This window comes from Panthera uncia, chromosome B4 (assembly GCF_023721935.1).
Source record: "Panthera uncia isolate 11264 chromosome B4, Puncia_PCG_1.0, whole genome shotgun sequence".
NCBI lineage: Eukaryota > Metazoa > Chordata > Mammalia > Carnivora > Felidae > Panthera > Panthera uncia.
The window spans coordinates 133,687,722-133,710,410 of record NC_064809.1 but is presented as its reverse complement, the minus strand read 5'-3'; the positions used below and the strand labels follow the sequence as shown (position 1 = coordinate 133,710,410).

At 52.7% G+C, this 22,689-nt stretch overlaps 1 protein-coding gene across 1 annotated transcript; it reads left to right on the top strand.

The window, feature by feature from the left end:
- The first annotated feature begins 118 nt into the window (after positions 1 to 118).
- Positions 119 to 1,796, top strand: RTL6 (retrotransposon Gag like 6). The gene is made up of 2 exons (XM_049626526.1): positions 119 to 338; positions 539 to 1,796. The coding sequence occupies exon 2, from the start codon at positions 857 to 859 to the stop codon at positions 1,574 to 1,576; it is 720 nt and encodes a 239-aa protein (XP_049482483.1). The 5' UTR covers positions 119 to 338; positions 539 to 856; the 3' UTR covers positions 1,577 to 1,796.
- Positions 1,797 to 22,689: the final 20,893 nt, after the last annotated feature.

The following is a 22,689-nucleotide window of genomic DNA, read 5'->3' as shown; positions in this document are numbered from 1 at the left end:
GCGGCGGGAGGGCCTCGGCGCGCGGGCCCCGCTGGTTGCCATGGAGACCGCCCGCTCCCGCGGGCGCGGCGGCGGCCGGAGCCCCGCCGCGGCCGTGCCGCCCGCGACCCGCCCTCCCTCCGCTGCGACCCCGACCCCGGCCCCGGCCCCCGCTCGTGCTCCCGCCCGAGGCCGCCCGCGCCCGCCTCCCGCCGCCGCCCCGGCCTGACCTGACCGGGAAGCAGTTCCGCGGGCCGCCGCCGCCGTGACTCATCGGCCCGCCCGCGTCCCCCGATCGGGCCATCTTGGTCGCGGCCGGCGCGGCAGACGGAGCCGCGGAGGAAGCCGGGGAGACCCAGGTACGCGCCCGCCGCCCGTCCCAGGCCCCCCGCGCATCCGCAGGTGCAGCCGCCCTTTGTTCTGCCCACGGTGGGCGCCGGGCCCCGCGCGGGGAGGGGGCTTCGGGCCCGGGCGCCCCCCTCCCCCCCGCCGCGCCCTTTCCTTCTGCCCCTGTCTACGCAGTCCCAGACGTTTTCTAAAGCATCTTTTCCTCCCTCAGGGCCCAGAACAGTCCAACCCCCTGTGCAGCCCGCGCTGGCCGGGCGAGGTCCGCGATAAAGGAGCCGCCTCCGGAATCGGCGTCCGCAGGGCCTGCGCCACCTGCCTGGCGCCCGCTGTGCTCGTCCTCTGGGCTCCGACCGCCCTGCCTTCTTCTTGTTTGCCCTCTTCGGCCACCCTGCGTGTTGCACCCCGCCCTCTCCCCGATTCCCGTCTGGGCCTACCCCCATTTTAGCATCGCAGGGCCTCGGGTTCTGGGCTGCGCGTACCCCCTTCTCCCAGCCCACCGGTCTCGGCCTTTGGCTGCCCTCTGGCCAACATGGTCCAACCCCAGACATCAAAAGCTGAAACCCCGGCCTCTGCCGCGTCTACCAATGCCCAGATGGATGACGTCATCGACACCCTGACCTCCCTGCGCCTCACCAACTCTGCGCTGAGGCGGGAGGCCTCCACCCTGCGGGCAGAGAAGGCCAATCTCACCAACATGCTGGAGAGCGTGATGGCAGAGCTGACCTTGTTACGCACCAGGGCCCGGATTCCGGGGGCCCTGCAGATCACCCCGCCCATCTCGGCGATTACCTCCAACGGGACCCGACCGATGACCACGCCTCCAACCTCCCTGCCCGAGCCCTTCTCCGGAGACCCGGGCCAGCTGGCAGGGTTCTTGATGCAAATGGACAGGTTCATGATCTTCCAGGCCTCCCGCTTCCCAGGCGAGGCCGAGCGCGTGGCGTTCCTTGTGTCCCGGCTGACCGGGGAGGCGGAGAAGTGGGCGATCCCCCACATGCAACCCGACAGCCCCTTGCGAAACAACTATCAGGGATTCCTGGCAGAGTTGCGGAGAACCTACAAGTCTCCACTGCGGCATGCGCGGCGCGCCCAAATCCGGAAGACTTCTGCCTCTAACCGGGCCGTGCGGGAGCGGCAGATGCTGTGCCGCCAGCTGGCTGCCACGGGCACGGGGCCCTGCCCCGTGCACCCAGCCTCCAACGGGACCAGCCCAGCTCCGGCCCTGCCCACCCGAGCCCGGAACCTTTAAGAATGGGCCACCACCCTGGTCGCATCTGCCGCCACGCAGACAGCATACGTACACCTTTTGCTCCGTAGAAGAGACGTCCATACAACGGCATCGCCCTGGTTTGAAGACCTTCCTCCCCGCCTCTCCAGACCTGTTCCACAAGGAGATCTTCCTTCCTCACTGTTGGGCGCCCTCTTACCCTCTTGGCTTCCTAGTGACCTGTGCTAGCTTTGTACCTAGAGCGCATGTGTCCCCTCTCTTGCTTGCAACCCCGGCTCCTCTAGTGACCACGGCTCTGCTACTCGGTCACAGCGACTCCGCAGCCTGCCGCGGACCGTTTGGGCTGACCTCTCCCAGCCTCGCCAGGTTCGCCGAGGCTCCTCCTCTGCCCTCTGCGGGCCCCTGTGGCAGCCCCACCCCCGGCTGCCCTGTTGTCGGTGACGAGCTCACTGACGCCCGAGGACGGCCGCTTGGGCGGGGCCGGTGCCTTGTTTGGGGGCCCCGGGGAGGGGAGTCTGGCTTCCCACCCCCCTAGCGATCACCAGCCCCGGCCGAGTGTTCGCTGCTGGGAGCGTAGTGCCAGCGTTTCTGGGGGGGCAGGCTTCACCCTGCGCTCGGACACGTAGTCAGTACGCACCCCCTCCCCCCCCGTCGCCACTGGGAAAGACCGCTCATGCGGCTAAGGGAGGGGCCCCCAGAGGACGCACGCCAGTAGCGCCTGGCTTCAGCTGCCAGAGTTCCGACACCGCGGGCAATCCTGGGGATCTGGAACTCGCCTGCCACAGAAGGTCCTTGTGGCTTTGGATTGCCGAGCGGTTCCATCCGGCCACCAGAGACCGCGCAGTCACGCACATCCATGCCTGAGACCCACGGCCGGCTGAGGGGTGGGTGCCAGGGGCTCACTCCGCCGCCCAGGCCTCCAGTGGGAATCCCCACCGGCTCCCAGCGTGTGCTCGCCCCCTCCTCTTTGCCCCGTATCACTTTGTGGCAGGCCTGTCTAGCTTGAGACCTGTTCCCGTCTCCACGCGGGTGACATGTGGCCTTCGCCTCAGCCCCTTCAGCCACCCACACCATCCGTAGGTCTCCAAAGCCTGTGTGCAGCATGCTCCCCCCCCCCACCCCCCATGCCTGGGCTGTCCATCGGGTGCCCAGCCTTGGTCTAAGAAAGCGTGGACTTGTAGCTGGAGACCCAAATCCTCTGGGACGCCTCATTAAGCACTTCCGGTAGGGGCCCTCCCTCCAGCAGCCCCGCCAAGGCCTTGGTGGCATCTGTGAGGGGAAGAGCTGCGGTCTACCCTGGTCCTAATGTGCGGACGGTACAGAACTGGCACTCGGGTCCTAATTCTGAGGGACAAAGCTGTACCTCTTAAGGTGGACGCCCTGAAGTCACTTTCTAAATGAGACTGGGCCAAGCCCTGTGGACCGTGATGCGCTCGCCATACTCAATGCCAAACGAACCGCGTTTATGGGACCGCCGGGACCACGGGGGGAAGACGGGGTGCCTTGCCCTGGGTCCCTCCGCCCTGTGGTGAACGGTCCTGGCCTGACCACGGAAGGAGAGCCTCAGTGCCCACCCGAAGACCTGGGCGTCGGGACACCCAGAGGTCGGGTGCTGGGGTCCATCCTTTCTTCCTAAGAGTTTCGATGATGCTGGGGAAGGTGACTGCGTTCTTGAAGCGGCCACTGCCTTGCAAAGTCAAGGATATTCAGTGGCTGCTGGGGTCCGTGGACCCCTGCCGCCCACTCGTTGCAAACTCTTGTTAGCCCAACTGCCCTGCTGAACAACTGCCTGAATACAGGCTTCAGGCCCCCCCTGGATTCCAGCCACGGCTGTTCAGGTGGGACCATGGTGCTCTCTAAGCATGACTGGGGGGAGGACACACAGTGGGGCCACCATTCTGGGGGGGGGGACCTCTGGTGGGGGGTGTACAGATCACTTTCTCTTTGTGCTCAGTGCCCTACTGTCTGCCTGCTAGGGGGAGGTGCCCCTCCGAGGAGGGGGTACGGGCGCCTGGGGGGGCAAGGCGGCCTGCAGGGGGTAGCAGACGCCTCCAAGGTTTCCACGTGGCCCAGCTCGGCAAGGGTGGGAGCCCTCGCGCGGGAGCGGGGCGGTACCTGTGCCATCTCGCCGAGCCCGGGCCCGCCCACGTGGCACGTGGAAGTCCGCCGCGCTTGCGCCGCCCGCGGCGGGGCCGAGAGCCAGGCTGGCCGCGCGACCCGGGGGGCGCTGTCGTGCCCGGTCCAGGCTGCTGCCCCAGCTTCCTTTGGTTTGGTGAGTTGGGTTTCACCTGTGGGTGCTTGGCGTCTGCGGGCCGGGGACGGGTGCCATCGCACGTCTGCGACCTTGACCGCTACCTGCAACTTTGGAGATGAGTAGACGAGAGGCCCAGGGGGTCGCCCCCATTGGGAGTCCCCACCCCCCGTGGCGCTAGCGGAAGAGGGGGAGACCCGAACTCCGTGCAGCTGAGAGCCAGACCACGTGACCGGGAGGGTCAAGCTGGAGAAGGAAGCGGGGGAGGGGAGCTGCTTTGTACATACTCGGGGGTTGTAATTTCTCTAAATTGAAGAGAACAGGTATCGGTTTCTAAAAGGGACAGGCAGTTAGTAGTGTTACGCAGTGCATGTGGGGGGACGCTTTATGTTTTTCACGGTGTTGACATTATTCGAACATTATTCGGGGTGTAACAGGGCATCGCTTGAGATGGCATTTCGAACACGGGGTGAGTTCCTGGCTGAATGTATAGCGCGACCTTGGGATTAACTTAATGACCTAAAGCATTCTGGTGATGTCTGGGTAAAAGCAAAGACCTGTTTCAGGGGCGCCAGGTAAGTATATGATGAGTAAGCAATGACGGGGGTGCAAAAAGCCCCGAGAAGGCGCTGGTAAGACTTTCCCGGTGCACAGGCCCCTGCCGTCAAGGGGGACACACCGCTCGCTGGGTGACCGCGGTTCTGGCAGTTTGGCCCATGGGATGAGAAATAGTAATGACGTTGGGCGCTTGCTTAGGCTGCCTTAAGGGGGCAAGCCCTAGAGTTGCATAGAAGGACACCCCCTGGGGCCACCGCCAGCAGTAGAGTTTAGGTGGGAGGATTAAGGTCCCTGTGCCAGGAAGCATTAGACGGGGGGCTTAGAGCTGAGGACAAGACGACTCTGCCGAAGGAAGAGCCGAGCACCGAGTCCGGCAGCCGTGGTGGCTTGCGAACGTAGGGAGAGGATTGGGTGTAGGACAGGTCCGCGGTGTGGAGAGAGCTGACGACCCCCTGTCGTCCCTCGGGGTCCCAGCGTGGGGTGTGATGGCGGACGGCGCACTGCAGACGCGGTCGAAGGGATGGGAGGGACCCATCACGAACTCCTTCCCGTGAACGAGTAACCGCGCGCTTACCAGGTCTTTTCATCATCAACGCCAGCCTACACCTTCTAGAAGTTTTGGAAAATGAGGGAGAAAGTGGAAAAAGCAAAATTTTAACATTTTGGTGGCTCTCCCCCCAGGCCTCTCCCTTCTCGCCACCCCCCCCCCCATCATGGTTTTTCTTCTTTTTGTTCGGACATAGTTGTGACACTACCTTCTGTAATGATACGGTATCGTGTAGATGTTTTCACTTCTATCAGGGGCTCTCCCCCAGTACGTGTTATTGCTAACTTTAGTTTGAAATGGCCGTGTAAGCCGTCACGCAGCCGGACGGGAGTGCCCGTGGTTGGTCACCCGTGCCGTTTCTAACCTCTCGCGCTCAGAAATGGGAGAATTTCTTCATGCATCACGCTTTTCGCCGCTGTCGAGTTATTTCCTTAGGCTAGATTCTCAGAGGTGGGATTATCGAATTGATACGAAAACCTTTGAGCCCCTCATCACGTATTGACCAAATGGTTTCCAGAAACGTCTGTATCCATTGATGACACTGCCGCCAGCAAGGATGTACGTGCCCGCTACACCATCTGGCCAGCTCCGAGCACTATCACCTGGCCGAACGTTGGCTGATCTGATCACGAAACGTAGCACTGCGTTTCGGGTTGCGTCTCTTTGCTTTTCTAGCCAAGTCGAACATCTTTTCCATGTTAAGCAGGTGTATTTCCTCTTTTGTGGATTGTCAGCGTCCTTTGCTCTTATCTACTGGGGTCCGATAAATTTGTATGAGCTCGTTATATATTAAAGATATTAACCTGTCATGTGTCACACTGGCTGCTCGTGTGTCCAGCTTTTTGCTTTTGTGCGTGTGTGTGTGTGTGTGTGTGTGTGTATGTGCGTGCGTGTGACTGAAATTTTGACCTCTTGGAACAGCCGGCCCACTCTGCCGCTGGACCGTTTTGTCTGTTGTTAGACTCTAACGACAGACACAACGCAGGCACATATGTTTTGTCCCTCTTGTTCTCGGCTGTATCATTGTACCTGTAACCATGCCCGGCACGCCGCAGGCGCTCAGTAACCCTTTGCCAGGGTGTACGAGTGGCTGTGCTGGGTGGTGGGGGTTTGTGGGTGGGGGAGACAGGCCGCGGCCAACATGCCTACAGACCAAGAGCGGTCCTCCAGCCTTCGAGTCTCCGAATCCCTTTGCGCCATTAAAAATCCCCTTAGGACCCCAAAGACCTTTTGCTTATGTAGATCTTACATATTAACACTACCATATTGTAAATTAAATTGGAGACTGTTTGAAAATACTATTTGGAAAATAAACTCATTACACGAGGACTGAAGTGGCCTATTTTAGAGAAAACTGCGTTTCCCAAAACAAAACAAAAGAAAAACACGAGCGAGAAGAGCGGCATTGTTTTCCATCTCTGCAAACTTCCTCGGTGCCTGGCTGCATAGAAGACGGCTGGGGTCTCACACCCGCTTCAGCACTTAATCTGTTGCAAGATCACTTATCAGGTGGCCTCTGAGAAATGCCGTCGTGCACTCACGAGGGAGAGTGGAAAAGGCGGAGAAGATTCGAGCATCATTGCAAAACCCGTTGGTCGTCACAGGCCCCCGGCAAGGGTCCTGCCCACTCAGAGCCGCTGGTCGGAGAAGAGCTGAGCATAGGCTCCTTCTGGGTCCTCTGTGGCTCCTTTCAGCGTTTCAAAGGGAAGGTCTTTCCCTCCTAGAGTTAATACAGTTATTTCTGGAATTAGTCTGGCGTATAGTGGGAGGCGAGGCTCTAAATGGACTTCTTTCCAAATACTTAAACATCCTGAAATCCTGTATTAATTAATCATCTATAATCAATTAATCATCCATTAATTCTTTCTGTGTGTTGCTTCCCTCATCACGTTTTGAAAGTCTTATCTATTACAGGGGCCGGCTTTTCTGTTCTCTGCTGATGCACCGATTCCCCTCTGCCTCCCTTCTTAAAACGACTTCGGTTTTATAATTCGTATTCCTATCCGGCAGGGTTCTCCCCCTTGAGGCTTTCTTAATCTTCCTCACCCGATGAGCTTAACAATTCATTCTAAGGTTTCCCCAGATCTTGGTAACAGGTGCGGAGCTTGGAAAGGCACGGCTGCTTTGGTGAGTGGTGTGGAGGGTGGAAGCCCGTGTCCGGGCGGCCCCTTCCTCCTACCAGCCCAAGCCCTTGCCCTTGGGGCCTCCGCTAACTGCTTCTCTATGACGGGTGGTGGTTTGGGAATGGGGGTTAAAATCTGCCCCGACTGGCTAGTCTTGCCGATTCGGTGTCTTCTGCTACGGAAAGGTCTAGAATCCAGCTGGACACACTAGCATCCTACTGGCTGGCCCCAGATGTCCGATCCTAAGAGGGTCACAAGGTCCCAGCCGCCCACCCCGCCTGACAGTGGAGGTACGGAGCTGAGGTCCCCCAGCCACCCCCCGCAGTGTGGCCCAGCTTGAGACCAGGAGCCCGGGTTGGAACAAGGCCTGCCTCCTCAGTGACTGCGTGACCCCTGCTCTTGCTTTGCGCTCGAAGGTACCCAATCTGGCAGAGTTCTGTCCCGGGGCCCGCTGAGTCTGCCTCTCGGTGAGTGTTGGGTCTATTCATGTCGTCCCTGGGCTGGGAACCTTATGTCCCTCATCCGCACCTCTCTGTTACCCAGGCCTTCCCATGCTTCTCCTAACAGCCCTCAGTCTGCCCCCTTCAGTCCTGCCTCCTGCCTCCCCTCGTGCTCTGAGTCCCGCGAAAAGACCAGGGTCAAATTTCCTCCTCCTAGAAACCCTCCTGGAACAACACCCCATATCCACCCCAGGCTTACAGCTATTAAATGCCATCACATTATGTTATCTGGCTTATGTTTTTCTCCCCCACTAGACGACACGCTCCTAGAGGGCAGAGCTGGTGTCCCATGCGTGCGTGTCCCCAGCACCCAGCCCCGGGGGCTGACAGAAAAGCCGCCTGGGGAGACATTCAGTGGTTGACCAGAAGGACAGCACGACAGACAACAGCTGGGAGTCTTGGGTCCACATCACCCAGGCCACCTGCCAAGGAAAACTGGAACTTCCAGCCAGCCCCACACCCGCTTGTCCCGTTTCCTTTCTTTACAAAACAGGATCACACTGTACATGCTCATTAGCCTGTTTTTGTTTTGTTTTGTTTTCCCCTCACTTAATATGGGATGAGAACTTGCCAACATCATGACGTTTTTTGAAAATACGGTTGATAAATGAATACTATTGTGTCTCTGGATTTGCCGCACTGGGCTCGCACCACCCCCTTCCTTTTGGGAGGTAACTCGCTTACAATTGTCATCGTCAAATGGAATTGCAGTAAGCATCCTGGCAGCTGAATGTTTCCCAGGGAATGTGGTCCTGTCGTCATTACGCTCCTGTCGCGAGTGTCCTTTATACCGACTGACAGGTCATCGCTGCCGACAGGAGAGTCCGGTGGGGTTTTTATTGGACCACCTCACGGAGCACGGGGTAGCCTGCGTGGCTTTTCAAGTGATCCCTTCGGGGTTTCACGGCGCCCAGCAGCATCTCCATTGAATGGCGACTGTCTGCCTCCAGAACAGATGCAGTGCGCCACCCAGGCTCCCGTCCGGGGCCGAAGCGCTCACTGACCCGGCGCTGGGGGCGTCGGTGGCCGACCCTCTCGGGCAGTTCTGCAGATGAAGGCACCGTCTCACCGCGGCCCTGCTTCCTTCCCTGTGGCTGCATACACGCAAGGGCTGGTCCACACGGGGTGACCCCAGAGCCCCCCGCGGGACTGCCCGGCCTGGACACTGTGACCACACCGGCTTCTCCCCGACCAGTGCTGCTCCCTTCCCTCCCCGCCGGTGTTGACCTGGAGACCGCTTCCCAGTAAACCTGTCACAGGGAACCTTCGTCCCTGAGTCTGCGTCCCGGGGATGGTGGCCTGCGACCATCTGTCCCATCATTCAGACCTTGTGGCCTCCTTTTACCTGAGTTTCCGGAACTTCCCAATGTTATTTATTTATTCATTTATATTTTGTTTTTTTAATTTACATCCAAATTAGTTAGCATATGGTGCAACAATGGTTTCAGGAGTCGATTCCTTAGGGCCCCTCCCCCATTGAGCCCCTCCCCCTCCCACAATCCCTCCTGTAACCCTCAGTTTGGTCTCCACATTTATGAGTCTCTTCTGTTTTGTCCCCCTCCCTGTTTGTTTTTTTTTTTAATTTTTTAACATTTATTTATTTTTGAGACAGAGAAAGACAGAGCATGAGCAGCGGAGGGGCAGAGAGAGAGGGAGACACAGAATCGGAAGCCGGCTCCAGGCTCCGAGCCGTCAGCCCAGAGCCCGACGCGGGGCTCGAACCCACGGACCGCGAGATCGTGACCTGAGCCAAAGTCGGACGCCCAACCGACTGAGCCACCCAGGCGCCCCTCCCCTCCCTGTTTTTATATTAGTTTTGTTTCCCTTCCTTTATGTTCATCTGTTTTGTCTCTTAAAGTCCTCATATAAACGAAGTCATATGATTTTTGTCTTTCTCTGACTGATTCCAGCCACGTAGTTGCAAATGGCAAGATTTCATTCTTTTTGATCGCCGAGTAATACTCCATTGTGTATATAGACACATCTTTATCCACTCATCCATCGATGGCCATTTGGGCTCTTTCCATCCTTTGGCTATTGTGGATAGTGCTGCTATAAACATGGGGGTGCCTGTGTCCCTTCAAAACGGCACCCCTGTATCCCGTGGATAACTGCCGAGTAGCGCGATTGCTGGGTCGTAGGGTAGGTCTATTTTTAATTTTTGAGAACCTCCACACTGTTTTCCAGAGCGGCTGTACCAGTTTGCATTCCCACCAGCAGCGCAAAAGAGATCTCTTTCTCTGCATCCTTGCCAACATCTGTTGCCCCAGTTGTTAGTTTTAGCCATTCTGACGGGTGTGAGTGGTATCTCATTGTGGTTTTGATTTGTATTTCCCTGATGATGAGTGGTGTTGAGCATCTTTTCACGTGTCGGTTGGCCATCTGGATGTCTTCCTGGGGAAGGTGTCTATTCATGTCTTTTGCCCATTTCTTCACTGGATTATTTGTTTTTTGGGTGTTGAGTTTGATAAGTTCTTTGTAGATTTTGGATGCTAACCCTTTATCTGACGTGTCATTTGCAAATCTTCTCCCATCCCGTCGGTTGCCTTTTAGTTTTGATGATTGTTTCCTTCCCTGTGCAGAAGCTTTTTATTTCGATGAGGTCCCAACAGTTCATTTTTGCTTTTGTTTCCCTTGCCTCCGGAGACGTGTTGAGTAAGAAGTTGCTGCGACCAAGGTCAGAGAGGCTTTTGCCTGCTTTCTCCTCGAGGATGTTGATGTGTCCTGTCTTATGTTTAGGTCTCTCATCCGTGTTGAGTTTATTTTTGTGTCTGGTGTGAGAAAGCGGTCCAGGTTCATTCTTCTGCAAGTCGCTGTCCAGTTTTCCCAGCACCATTTGCTGAAGAGACTGTCTCTATTACATTGGATATTCTTTCCTGCTTTGTCAAGGATGAGTTGGCCATACGTTTGTGGGTCCATTCTGGGTTCTGTATTCTGTTCCGTTGCTCTGAGTGTGTGTTTTGTGCCACCCGATGCTATTTGCTGCTACTGCTGTCCTCCGTCTTGCTCCTGACTTTCACGGGAAGCGTAACTGCCAGGCTGTCCCGGGTGCGTACTGTGTGGTCGGTGCCGTGCCGCCTCCCGTGACTCCGTCCACGTCCCCTCCGCAGCCCGAGGCAGTGCGGGTGTTCTCACAGCACCTGACCGGCAGGGACGTGGGTCCAGAGCGGGCGAGTCACTGTCCACCGCCACGCGGCTGGAAGCGCCATTCCCACGACCTGGACCTGGTCGCCGGATCCCTCTTTGCCTGCCTCCTCGCCACTGTCTAGTCTCTCACCTCTACCTGCTGCAGCTCCCGTGTGACGAGGGCCATTGTCCCGGCCACCGCCGGGTCTGTGCCGGACCCTGCCTCTTCAGCTCCAGGCACAGGACGAGAAAGACCACCAGCAGCGTGCGCGCACACACACACACACACACACTACTGGACGTATGTACACAAGCATTCGAATGTAATAAAGGGACCATCCCGCAGATCAGAAATGAAGACATCCCAACTGCGAAGGGCAGTGGTAACTGGGAGCCGTGTGCGTCTCCCAGCGAGTGGGGCCTGGAAGGTTTCCAGCCTCTTGCCTGCACTTGTGGCCGGAGGCCAGCTGCCCACCGTGCTGGGGGCTGCAGGTCAGCACCCGGGGGTCCAGGAGGCACCCCACACAGTGTGCGGCCCAGAGCGAGCAGGTCAGGGCCAAGGGTGCCCCCGGGAGGACCCACGGGGACCACGGGAACCATCGTGGCCGGGCTTCTCCGCCGGAGCCCAGGGGCAGCGAGGCCCCGCAGGTGCGCGGTCCCTGCACCTGCCTCCACCTCCTGCCGCCCACTCCCGAGGACGCTCACCACCTCCGCGCGGGCTACAAGCTTTTCTCTATCCTCCCTCGATCTCTCTCTGGCGAACGTCATCACTTAGTACCTGTTGACTTGTTTGGATTATGATAGCGTCCGTAGTGCAGGGTAGTATGCATAGCGTAAACTTAGAAAATATAGAATATGTAAAATATGTAAAAGACAAAAACTCCGCACGCTCGCCACCCGGAGAAACATAGTTAACATTTCTATATATTCCCTCCTAGCCTTTTTTCACTTGCACACACACACTCGAGTGCAGGCACACACACGAACACGTACAAGCACGTATGCATCCGCTCTTACAAATGTGGGTTGTTAAAGGTAAGCCTTAGAATTAAACAAAATTGCGTTAGAATTCTTATAAGAATTTAATTAATCCTATAAACGTCTTTGGGAAAAAAAAATGCACATCACTGTGATGCTCACTCATCCATTCTGGGAACAGATTACAGCCCTCCATTCATTTACATCCTATTTTCGGTCCCATATGAAGTTTGTATTTTTATCCACATTGGTGCCATTTTTTTTTTTTTTTTTTTTTTGTAAATGTATTTGAGAGGGAGAGAGAGTGTGCGTGCCAGGAGGGGAGGGACCGAGAGAGAGGAGAGAGAGAATCCCAAGGAGGGTCTGGGCTCTCCGTGCAGAGCCTGACCTGGGGCTCGAGCTCACCAACCCTGAGATCAACCCTCAGATCGTGATCTGAGACGAAACCAAGAGTTCGACGTTTAACCAGCTGAGCCACCTGACGCCCCCACATTGGTGCCATTTTTAAAACAGATGCCATTTTTTTCCTATCGCCAATGACACACATTTCTTTTTTCTCCCCGATGGGTTTTGCACCGGCTGTATTAGAGAGACTGATGCTGCATTATTTTTTATGTTGCCATTGTATGATATCTTAATGCTGTTTTTTTTCTTACAAGTTTTAAAGTTGATCCTCTTGGATTTTCGTATAATCTCATCCCCAGAAATAAGAGTATTATCCACGACTTTCTAACATTGCGTAGCTTTGTCTTCTTCCCCTACTGCACGAACAAAGGCCGGGAGGAGACCCTTCACATGCCTGTCCTCCCGCTGGGAAATTCCCACTGAGAGGGCAGAGCCTGAAACCACAAGATTAAACTGGTCCCCGACGGTTGTCTGGCTGGCAAACCCCACGGTGTGGCTTGCCCAGGCCCTGGCATCCAGTGCCATCTGGCTTGTCACTGGTCTTCACCAGGAGCCATTGGAAACCCATCACTGTCCCGTGGGGCTGGTTCTCGGGCAGCGTGGCCGCTCCCCCTTTTCCCCTACCCCAGCCTCTGCTCCTGAGATCTCCCCACCCCAGTGGGCAGGCTCCTGGGGGCAGGAAGCAGCTTGTGACCCTAACTATCTCCCACAGCCTCCCTGAACCCCCAGGCGACTGATCGACCCCCGCATCACAAACAGCTCTGTGGACTTGACCCTGGTGCCTCTGTCAGGGGTCCTTCCCTAGGCTCCATGGCTTCTGGGTGTAGCTGTGGAGACTTCTGGATTCCAAACAGCAGTGTGTCCCTAGAAACCTGTTGGTCACACCCCAAGTGCCACAATCAAACTGATCAAAACTGCCAGCCCTCTCAGGTGATTGATCAGCATTTTCTTTTTCTTTAAAAAAAATTTTATTTTTCACGTTTATTTAGTTTTGGGAGAGAGAGACAGACAGACAGACTGCGAGTGGGGAAGGGACGGAGGGGGAGACCCAGATCTGAAGCAGGTTCCAGGCTCCGAGCTGTCAGCACAGAGCCCGGGACTTAGACTCATGAACTGTGAGATCATGATCTGAGCCGCAGCTGGACGCTCAATGGACTGAGCCCCCCAGGCGCCCCAGATCAGCATTTTCAATGATGGGAAAGGCTCGTGTGATTTGCCCGTGAGTCTCCAATGGCCACCCGGGGCTCAGGACATCTGCTACGGCCTCCACCTGTCAGGAAAAGCCATTAATGGCTGAGGCAGGGCATTGAGCTGGGCTTTTCCTGTTGTAGCCAAGACCCACACACGAGAAGAAAAGGCAGTGAATAAAGTATATATTCTGGATTCAGACGGCTGCCGACAAGCCTTGAGCGCCCACGCCTGAAGGGATGACACGTGCCCTTCCTTCTACCAGGACCAGAAGCTTGCGCGGCCCGGCTGGTTCTTCACCAAACTTGGTTTCTCTTCTTCCTGCACCAAAAGCTCCCTTTCCCACGGGGTGGGAAGCGTCTTCCACGCTCCCTCCCCTTCTGCCAGTTTGACCAGGGCCCATGGTCAAGGCGCCCTTGGAAACCGAGTAGTGCCATGGGGTAGCATCCAATGGAGGGAGCCTGGGCCCGAGTCACTGTTTGGGGGAGAGCCGCCACTGTGGCGAAGAAGAGAGTGCATCGGAGCAGTGACTGTGACTGCCGCCCCCTCCCTGGGGGCATCACCAGCAGAGGTGGGCAGATGGGAGCGGGGTCAGGTGGCAGAGTGGAGTGAGCATGCCTTCTTCCCCTGAGCGGCCCCAACACGGGGGTCATTGTGGCCTGGCGAGGCTGAGTGAGGTCCAGTCGAGAGAAGGCCTCGCCAGCCCCTTCAAGCCACCAGGCCTCCAGAGAGCTCTAGCCAGCCCCACGGAGAAGGAAGGGGACAAGGTCCCAAACTGTGTTTGAGCTGTTCATTCTTTAGAAACAAACAGAGCCCAGTCTTAAACACCAAGAGACTGTTCTGCAGACAAAAATGACAAGAAAATCTTGGAAGCAGGGCGGGGGGGGGGGGGGGGGGGGGGGGGGGGTCGGCGGGGGCGGTCCGGCAGATCCTACTCGGATCAGGGGTTGGGAAGAAATGAAATTGTTTCTGTTTATATTCCTAACAAGGTGAGACTCTTCGATAAACCAGTTACACGTAATTTACTTACGTTATGAAAAAAAAAAAAAAAACCCTCATAAGCTGTAAAATAAGAAAATAGGAAAAGCAGAGAAAAACACTGGTATTCTCAATCCTAAAAGAGGTTGGAGGACACGAAAATCACCAAGTCAGAGTGACGCTGCCCCGAGCGTTTCAGCTGCCTGGAGTGGTTTAGAAGAACCTTCGGAATCTGAATAAGAAAAACAAACCCAATAACACATTGACTGTGTACCTGCTGTATGCCAGGTGCTGTTCTAGAAGCTGAAGAGGTAACGATAAGACAGAGGCACTGTCCCATTGGAATACTCATTCTTGTGAGAGAAGAATAATAAAGCCACCTGCTTATCATATTAGGGAAGGAGGGTGGATGTAGTCTCTCCAAGTGGAGAATCTCTCCATATGGTCTCTCCATATCCGAGTGGAGGCCCAAGGAAGGTGAAGGGGGCTCAGACTCAAACTTGGTCGAGGAATCAAAGAGGAAAAGTTATTAAAATCAGTGTTTAGTCTTTATTTTAATGTTTATTAATTTTTGAGAGAGAGAGAGAATGCCAAGCAGGTCCTTACTAGAGGACCAACATGGGGGTAGAACTCACTAACCTTGAGACCATGATCTGAGCCAAAGTTGGACTCTCAACTGACTGAGCCGCCCAGGTGCCCCTAAAATCTGTGTTTAGTCCTAAGATCAATAGCATCTTAGACTCAAGGAAATAGTTATTATTTTTTTTCCAGCTTGGAGATTACACTAAATAGACAATTTTGTGTCCTTCATAAAATTGACCTCATATGATGTGTGTTTTACCATGTTGTTAAAAATGTTATTTGCAGGGGCGCCTGGGTGGCGCAGTCGGTTAAGCGTCCGACTTCAGCCAGGTCACGATCTCGCGGTCCGTGAGTTCGAGCCCCGCGTCAGGCTCTGGGCTGATGGCTCGGAGCCTGGAGCCTGTTTCCGATTCTGTGTCTCCCTCTCTCTCTGCCCCTCCCCCGTTCATGCTCTGTCTCTCTCTGTCCCAAAAAAAAAAAAAAAAATGTTATTTGCAGATAAGCTAAGGATTTCATAATGTTTCATTACATGCAGGTATGTAACTTTCATAGCTATTCTTCCCTGGCTTGTGATATATATTCATTTTTTTAAAAATTGAGATATAAATTTACGTGCAGTGATACAGATAGAATTTACATACAGAACCTAAATTCATTCTTTGATATGTTTTGACAAATGTCTCTCCCATATAACCACCACCAAAATCAAGACAGAGAATTTCCATCTCTCCAGAGAGTTCCCCGTGCCTTCTCCCAGATGGTCTCTTCTCATCTCTGCCACCGCTCTTTCAATTTCTACGCCCACGGATTGGCTTGGATTGTTCTGCAACTTAATATACACATGGACTCCTAGAGCGTGCGCTCTTTTGTATCCAGGCTTCTTCTGCTCATTACGTTGTATTTGAGATTCATCCATGTTGGCATCATACGTTAGTGGTTCATTCTTGCTTATTGCTGATTAGTGCTCCATTCTACGGGTAGACCATGTTCATGGACATCTAGGCCATTTCCAGGTTGAGCAAACATGAATAAAATTGCTGTGAGCAGTTCCTTAGAAGTCTTTTTGTGCACCTGTGCTTGAATTTCTCTTGGGTAAATACCCAGGAGCTGAATCGCTGGGTCACAGGTGAGGTGTATCAAGCATAAGAAACAGCCAGCCTTTCCGTTGGTGTTAGCTGTGTATGAGAGTTCATGATGACATACCTTTCTGTCTTCGCTTCGTACTGCCGCTCATTTCTAATCTCAGCCTTTCTGGTGGGCGTTTAATCGCATCTCATAATGGCTTTAGTTTGCATTTCCTTGATTTCTAATGATGCTAAGCATTTTTTTTTTGGTACCAGCCATTGGTATATCTTCCTTTCCCCCCAACATTTTATGAAAAATTCCCAACATACATAGAAGTTGGGAAAAAAACTGTGTAGTAAACATCCATGTGACCACCAACTAGATTCTATCAATAACATTTTGCTACATTTCCTGTATCGCATATCCATCCATCCATCCTTCTCCCCATCCTTGATAGATCTCTTGAACGTGTAGCAAAGTAGGTTAAAGATATGAGTACACTTCACTCCAAAGGACCTGAGAATGCATGTCACCAACTAGACTTCAGTATCTGTTTACAGTTCTTTGCTTCTGGGGGGTTAATTCACAGCCAATGAAAGCATCGGTCTTAGGTCCACGGTTTAGCGGGTTTTGAAAAATGCACACACAGCCGTCAGCCAAGCCCCTATCAAGATACAGAACATCACCAGCCAGAAATTTCCCTAGTGCTCTACCCACCCCACCCCAACCCCAGTTCAAAAAACTTGTCAACCCACACGATGAAAAGATACTCTTTAATTTCTTCTTAAAAAATGTACTTTTGACTTTTACATGTAGGTCTCTGATTCATCTCAAGTTAATATTTTGTGGATGGTATGAGGGTTGAAATGTGTTTTGTTTTGTTTTTTTCCCCGTATGGATATCCAATTGTTTTCGAAACAATTGTCGACTTTCTGTTTCTCCATTGGATGGCTTTAGTGCCTTTATCTAAATCCAGTGACCAACTATCGTTGGTGTACTTCTGGACTCTTTATTCTGTTCCGTAAATCTATTTGTTCCCACACCAGCGCTGTGCTATCTCGATTACTGTGACTTTATAGTAAGCTTTGAACCCGGGACGGGGGCGCGGGGGTGTGAATCCTGCAGTTGTCTCGCTTCCCCAGGTTGCTTTAGACGCGCCAGGTCTGTGCCGTGCAGTGTGGCGGGTCACTGGACACGTGTGGCTATTTAAATCACTAAAACTGAGTAAAACGAAAAGATTTGGTTCCTCACACACAGTAATCACATTTACAATGCTCAGTAGAACATTTCTATCATCATAGATCTATTTTGAGTCCTTTTCAGTTCTATATAAGTTTTAGAATCATTCCATCAATTTCTATTAATGAAGCCTGCTGGGGCCTTGATGGGGGAAGAATTGAATTACAGAGGAAAGTGCTTGAGACTGACATCTTACTAATGTTGAGTCTGATACAGGAATGTGGTTCCTCTCCCATTTAATTTAGGACTTTTTTTTTTCATCGTTTTCTCCACGGTTTTGTCGTTTTTAGTTAGTGGCCCTTACACATGTATCACGAAAGGATTTTGCAATTCTTGATGTTGTCGCACATGGAATCTTTTGAAAAATTTCATTTTGCAATTGTTTGTTGCTAATGCCCAAGACCAAAGCTAAGTTCTCTAGTTGCTTTTATTCTGTGACTTTGTTAAATTCGGTTCATAGTTCTGGTAGGTATTTCCCAAGCTCCTTAAGGTTTTCTACCTAGCAATCATGTCGTCTGCAGATAAAGAGAGTCTCTGTCCATTGTTTGATTCTTTGTCCTTTTACATTTCCTTTTCGAGCTGCTTTACATTGCGGGGACTTGTAGTTCAATGTTATCCAGGAGTCATGGGAGCCAATAGCCTTGCTTTATTGCTGATCTTTGGGGGAACGTGGTTGATATTTCACCACTGGGTGTGATGTTAAGTACAAGGTTTCTCATACATGCTCTTTGTCAGACTCGTGAAATTTCCATCCCTCCCTCTGTGAGAGGGACTTTTTAAAATTTGTGAGAGTTTTTTGTTTTTTTTTTTTTTAATCATGAATGGATGCTGAATGAGTGCTACATGCTTTTTCTGCGACTCAGACAATCATATTTTTTTCCTCTTTTCCTCTGTGAATATGGGGAATTAAGCCGATCGCGTCTCCAATGATAAACCGAGCCTACCTTTTGGGTTAAATCCAACTTGGTGATTGAGCATTATCCCTTTTGCAAAATGTTGCATCTGACTTGCTAATATTTTTTTTTACGTATCTTTCGTGTTTGTTACGAGCAGGGCTGTTGGTCTTTGATTGCCTTTTCTGCGGTGTCTTTCTTAGTGGGGTTACGCTCACCTCATAAAACAGGCTGGGAGCTCTGCCCCTGTCTGTCTTCTGAGAGAGTTTGCGTAAGATTGTAGCATAGATACCCTCTGGGCCTGGAGTTGTGTTCACAGCCAAACGGAGTTTGGTAGCGGCTTCTATTTCTTCAGGGGGCCAATTCGACTACCTGGTCATCGATTTCTTCTTTAGTGAGTTTCAGGCGTGTGTGTCTTTCCAGGAATGTTTCCGCTTTACCGACGTTAGCAAATTTGTTTATATGACATGCTTCCTAATATTGCTCTATTCTCTTTTTGAAGTCTGTGTGATTCTGGTATATAATCATGGTTTGTGTCCTTTTTTTTTTTTTTTCTCAACATCTGAATTAGAGGCCTTGTCCATTTCACTGATCTTGGCAAAGTCCCATTTGCTTTTATTTCATTGATTTACTCCCTGTTTCTGTCCGCCGTGTCATCGATCGCCGTCCTTGCCTTGATTGTTTCCTTGCTTCTGCTTCCTTTGGGTTCAATTGGCTCTTCTTCCAGCGTCATCAGATGGAAAGTGTCTTTTGTTCTCTTCCCCAGAGGCAGCGGGGCTCCCGTGGCCTGGGTCCGGGAAAGGGAGCTGCCCTGCAAGGTCGAGTAGGAGCCCCGTCCCCGCTGGCCCTCGGGAGGGCTGGAGAGTGAGCGTGGTCTCTGCTGAGTCTGGGGCTCCCAGTTATGCTAAACGGTCACGATACCCCGTGTGAGGCCTTTCAGAACTTATGAAAACGTTAGCTGTTTTCTCCTCCCCTGTCGTTACGGCTGTCCATTTTCTCCGTGCTCTGCTAAAGGAGAAGCAGTCCACACATCCTGCCTCTCCGCAGAGGGGCTGGCCACTATTCCACTGGGAATGTGCTTCATTTTATTTCCTTGTGGTCTTAGCTCCCTCACAGGCTCAAGAAAAACTGGTTTTGTAGGTCCTGCCTTTTTTTCTCATTCCTGGGTTAGGAGTGGTGTTGTCCTTGCAGCTTTCTACATCCTAAACATGAATTGACCTTTGGAAACAATGAAGGAGAGAAAGAAAAATGCCTTTTTGTCTTCATGATTCATATTGCTCTCGATAAAAAAATTTTTTTTTAACTGTTTATTTTTGGGAGAGAGAGAGAGAGAGAGAGAGCGCGCGCGAACATGAGCGGGGGAGGGGCAGAGATAGAGGGAGACACTGAATCCGAAGCAGGCTCCAGGCTCTAACTCAGGAACCATGAGATCATGACCTGAGCCGAAGTTGGACACTTAACCAACTGAGCCAACCAGGCGTCCCCCCGGTGCTTTCAATTTTAAAGATTTGATAGGCAGTTGGTGAGTTCCAGCCCCGAATCGGGCTCTGTGCTGATAGTGCGGAGCCTATTTTGGATTCCCTCTCTCTCTCTCTCCCTCTCTCTCTGCTTCTCCCCTGTGATGAGGGAGCTTGGGGGCAGGCTGAGGTCAAAATACAGGCTAACAGCGCCCCCGCCCCCACCCCCGGGTAGAATATTCCTCGGAGACTCCCGGCCCCCCAAGAACAAAGGCAAGGGGTTTAAGTGCTTGCTGTGGTGCTGCGGGGAAGCTCGGGCAAATGAAAAATTAAATTCCCTTGCTGCCTACAGCCCATCGACAAGTCCTTGAAACCAAGAGTGACCTCCCTCTAGGAGCTCAGCTGCCCGATGATGACACTCTGCTGGGGGGCAAAAGAGGATCTTAGCCTAACGTTATCCTCACCGAGGATCCTGTAAATGTACTTCCTTATCTCAACTGACCCCAGTTATATGTTGGCAATCCTACTCCAAGCTTATGGCCCTCCCCCCTTCTGCAGGGTTTTTACTAAACGGTAATAAATGACGTTCCCCTGGCCACAGCCAGCCCCTCAAGGTCCTGGAAACCTTGCTTCCAAAATACCTTAGAGATCTACTCTCTCCCTGCCCTCTGCCAACCTGGGGGGGGGGGTGGCGTGTAATGAGTTACCCCTCACGACCTCAGCACAGCTCTTCCTACCCACGGGTCCTGTCCCCGGGCTTTAATAAAATCATCTTTTTGCACCAAAGACGTCTTCAAGAATTCTTTCTTGGCCGTCGGCTCCGGACCCCACGAATCTTCTATCATCCGTCTCTCTCTCAAAAATAAATACACGTAAAAACGTATATGTGAAGAGTTGACTGAGCAAATCATCCCTCATCACTGTCCTTTTTCGAAAACAGGTAGGCTACTCACACCTACCTATTACTTCTCATGAACTTCACTTTGCATGACATTTATTGATTTGTTCTATTTTAAAAAAGTAGTACACGTTCGCTGCAGAAATTAGCGTATTAACGAAACAATAAAAGGAACCTAGACTTTTCCACCTGCCTAGAGAAAGGGTTCTAACTTTTTTTTTTTAATTTTTAACGTTTATTTATTTTTGAGAGAGAGAGACAGAGCGTGAGCGGGGGAGGGGCAGAGAGAGAGGGAGACACAGAACCTGAAGCAGGCTCCAGGCTCCCAGCTGTCAGCACGGAGCCCCACGTGGGGCTCGAACTCACGAACTGCTGTGCAAATGCATGCGCGATGCGACGGTTCACACGTGTCCCGGCCCTGCTCTGCAGTCAAGTTTTAGATTTTCCTTCGCACAGGTCTGGTGCCTTTCTTCCTGTGCTCACTTGGTTCAACCATGTCCCGTTCACCTTCTATTCTCTGATTATTGCAGGGTTCCGCCCTCTTTTATTATGGGCTGCAATTCCCAATTATCCATGGTTCCAGTAGTTTCCTGCAGGTGCTCTCCTGGGGATGTCCAGTTAGAGCCACATTTCCCGGGCAGATAAGAACGAATGTCTGTCTCCCCACTGAGGACACCCACCTACTGATTATTTTCTCGTTAAATTTAATTGGCCGTGATTTCTGGTATTAGGTAAGGGGGATGATAAATGACAGTTTTATCCCAGATCGGCTATTTCCACTTTCATCATTTTGGAGACTTTCATAGAAAATCGTCCGTTTCAGGGAGATTTTCCAATCTACCAGCATAAAATTGCGCACGGCATTCTCTTAGGCTTTCAGAACGCCCTCCTTGTATCTCTGATGTCCTTCTCCTTCTTCTTAATTTAATCTATTTTCTTCTTTTCCTGATTCGATCGGGCAGAGATCGACTATGGTACTCATTTATTTTTAAAGAATCAGCTACTGACGCAACACATCCTATTGTCTCTCTGTTTCTTAGTCATTAGTTTCTGCTTATATTTTTATCACTTCCTTCCCCCAACACCAGCGCTTCCTAAGAGGTGAGAAAGAATCCGCTTTCCAGTGTGGGCATTAAGAACAGCACCGTGGAGAGGCATCGGAAGGAAACAGAGTCCTTCCTGCAGGAATTTCATCCAGGAGAATGGAGGATAAAATAATGATCGCTCCTTTCTTTCCCCCCAGTTCTTCTCAGAACCTTAAGCGGGCCAATACTCATTCAGAATGAACAAGAACATTTTGTTTGAGCTCTCCCACACTGATTTATTAGAATAAAGCATCTTTTCTCTCCTTCTGGTCTTTTAGGCCTGAGGTCTCTCAGCATCAGCCCTGGGAAACACTCCCTTGTGTCTGTCATTTAAAATGCCTAGTCTCTCTCCACCCTCCCCCACCCCAACCCCAGCCCACCGGCCCCCATCCAGATCCATCAGCCTGGGCCCTTCATTTGCCGTCTGCACCTGCCAGTAGGTATTCGGGGACCGCCCCTTCTCCGGGATGGCGGGATGCGGGTGACACCCAAATGCGCCCCCCCCCCCCCCCCCCCCCCGCCACGAGACTGCTGGTTACAGACCATCTCTGATTCCACATTTTTGTTCTCGAGAAGGCAGCAGGTCAGGTGTCTTGAAGATTAATAATACCTGGGCCGGGCACTTCAAATAGTGCCCAGGGGGATAATTGCAGCGCTTAACTCAGAGGTTGACCAGTAGAGGTTTACCAGTTGATTAAGCAGTGAGAAGAGACTGGGGGTGAGGGGTGGGGGGTGGGGGGTGGGAAGGGGCTGGGTGGTTTAGTCGGTTAAGTGTCCGACTTCGACTCAGATCACGATCTCACAGTCCATGGGTTCGAGCCCCGCGTCGGGCTCTGTGCTGACAGCTCAGAGCCCGGAGCCTGCTTCGGATTCTGTGTCTCCCTCTCTCTCTGCCCCTCCCCCACTCACACTGTGTGTGTGTGTGTGTGTGTGTGTGTGTGTGATAAATAAACATAAGAAGAAAGAGAGGCGAGAGACTCATAAAGATGTGCAGGGTCAGGTTCCCAGCCCAGAACGCGGTGGAGCCCCGACTGAAATCCCAGGCAGCCTGGCTCATCGTTTTTAAAAGAGTCACACATAGTATCTACCTTTTATCTTTCCTTAACTGAAATCCCATGCAAGTTGAACACACACGTGGCTGGAGAATGCTGAAGACGTTCTTTTGTATTTGCTTCCCCTTCCCCGCAGGGGCGCACCAAGCAGTTAGCTTTAAGGCGGAGAAAGGACTTCGTGCCGGGCAAGAAACAGGAATTTGCCGGCA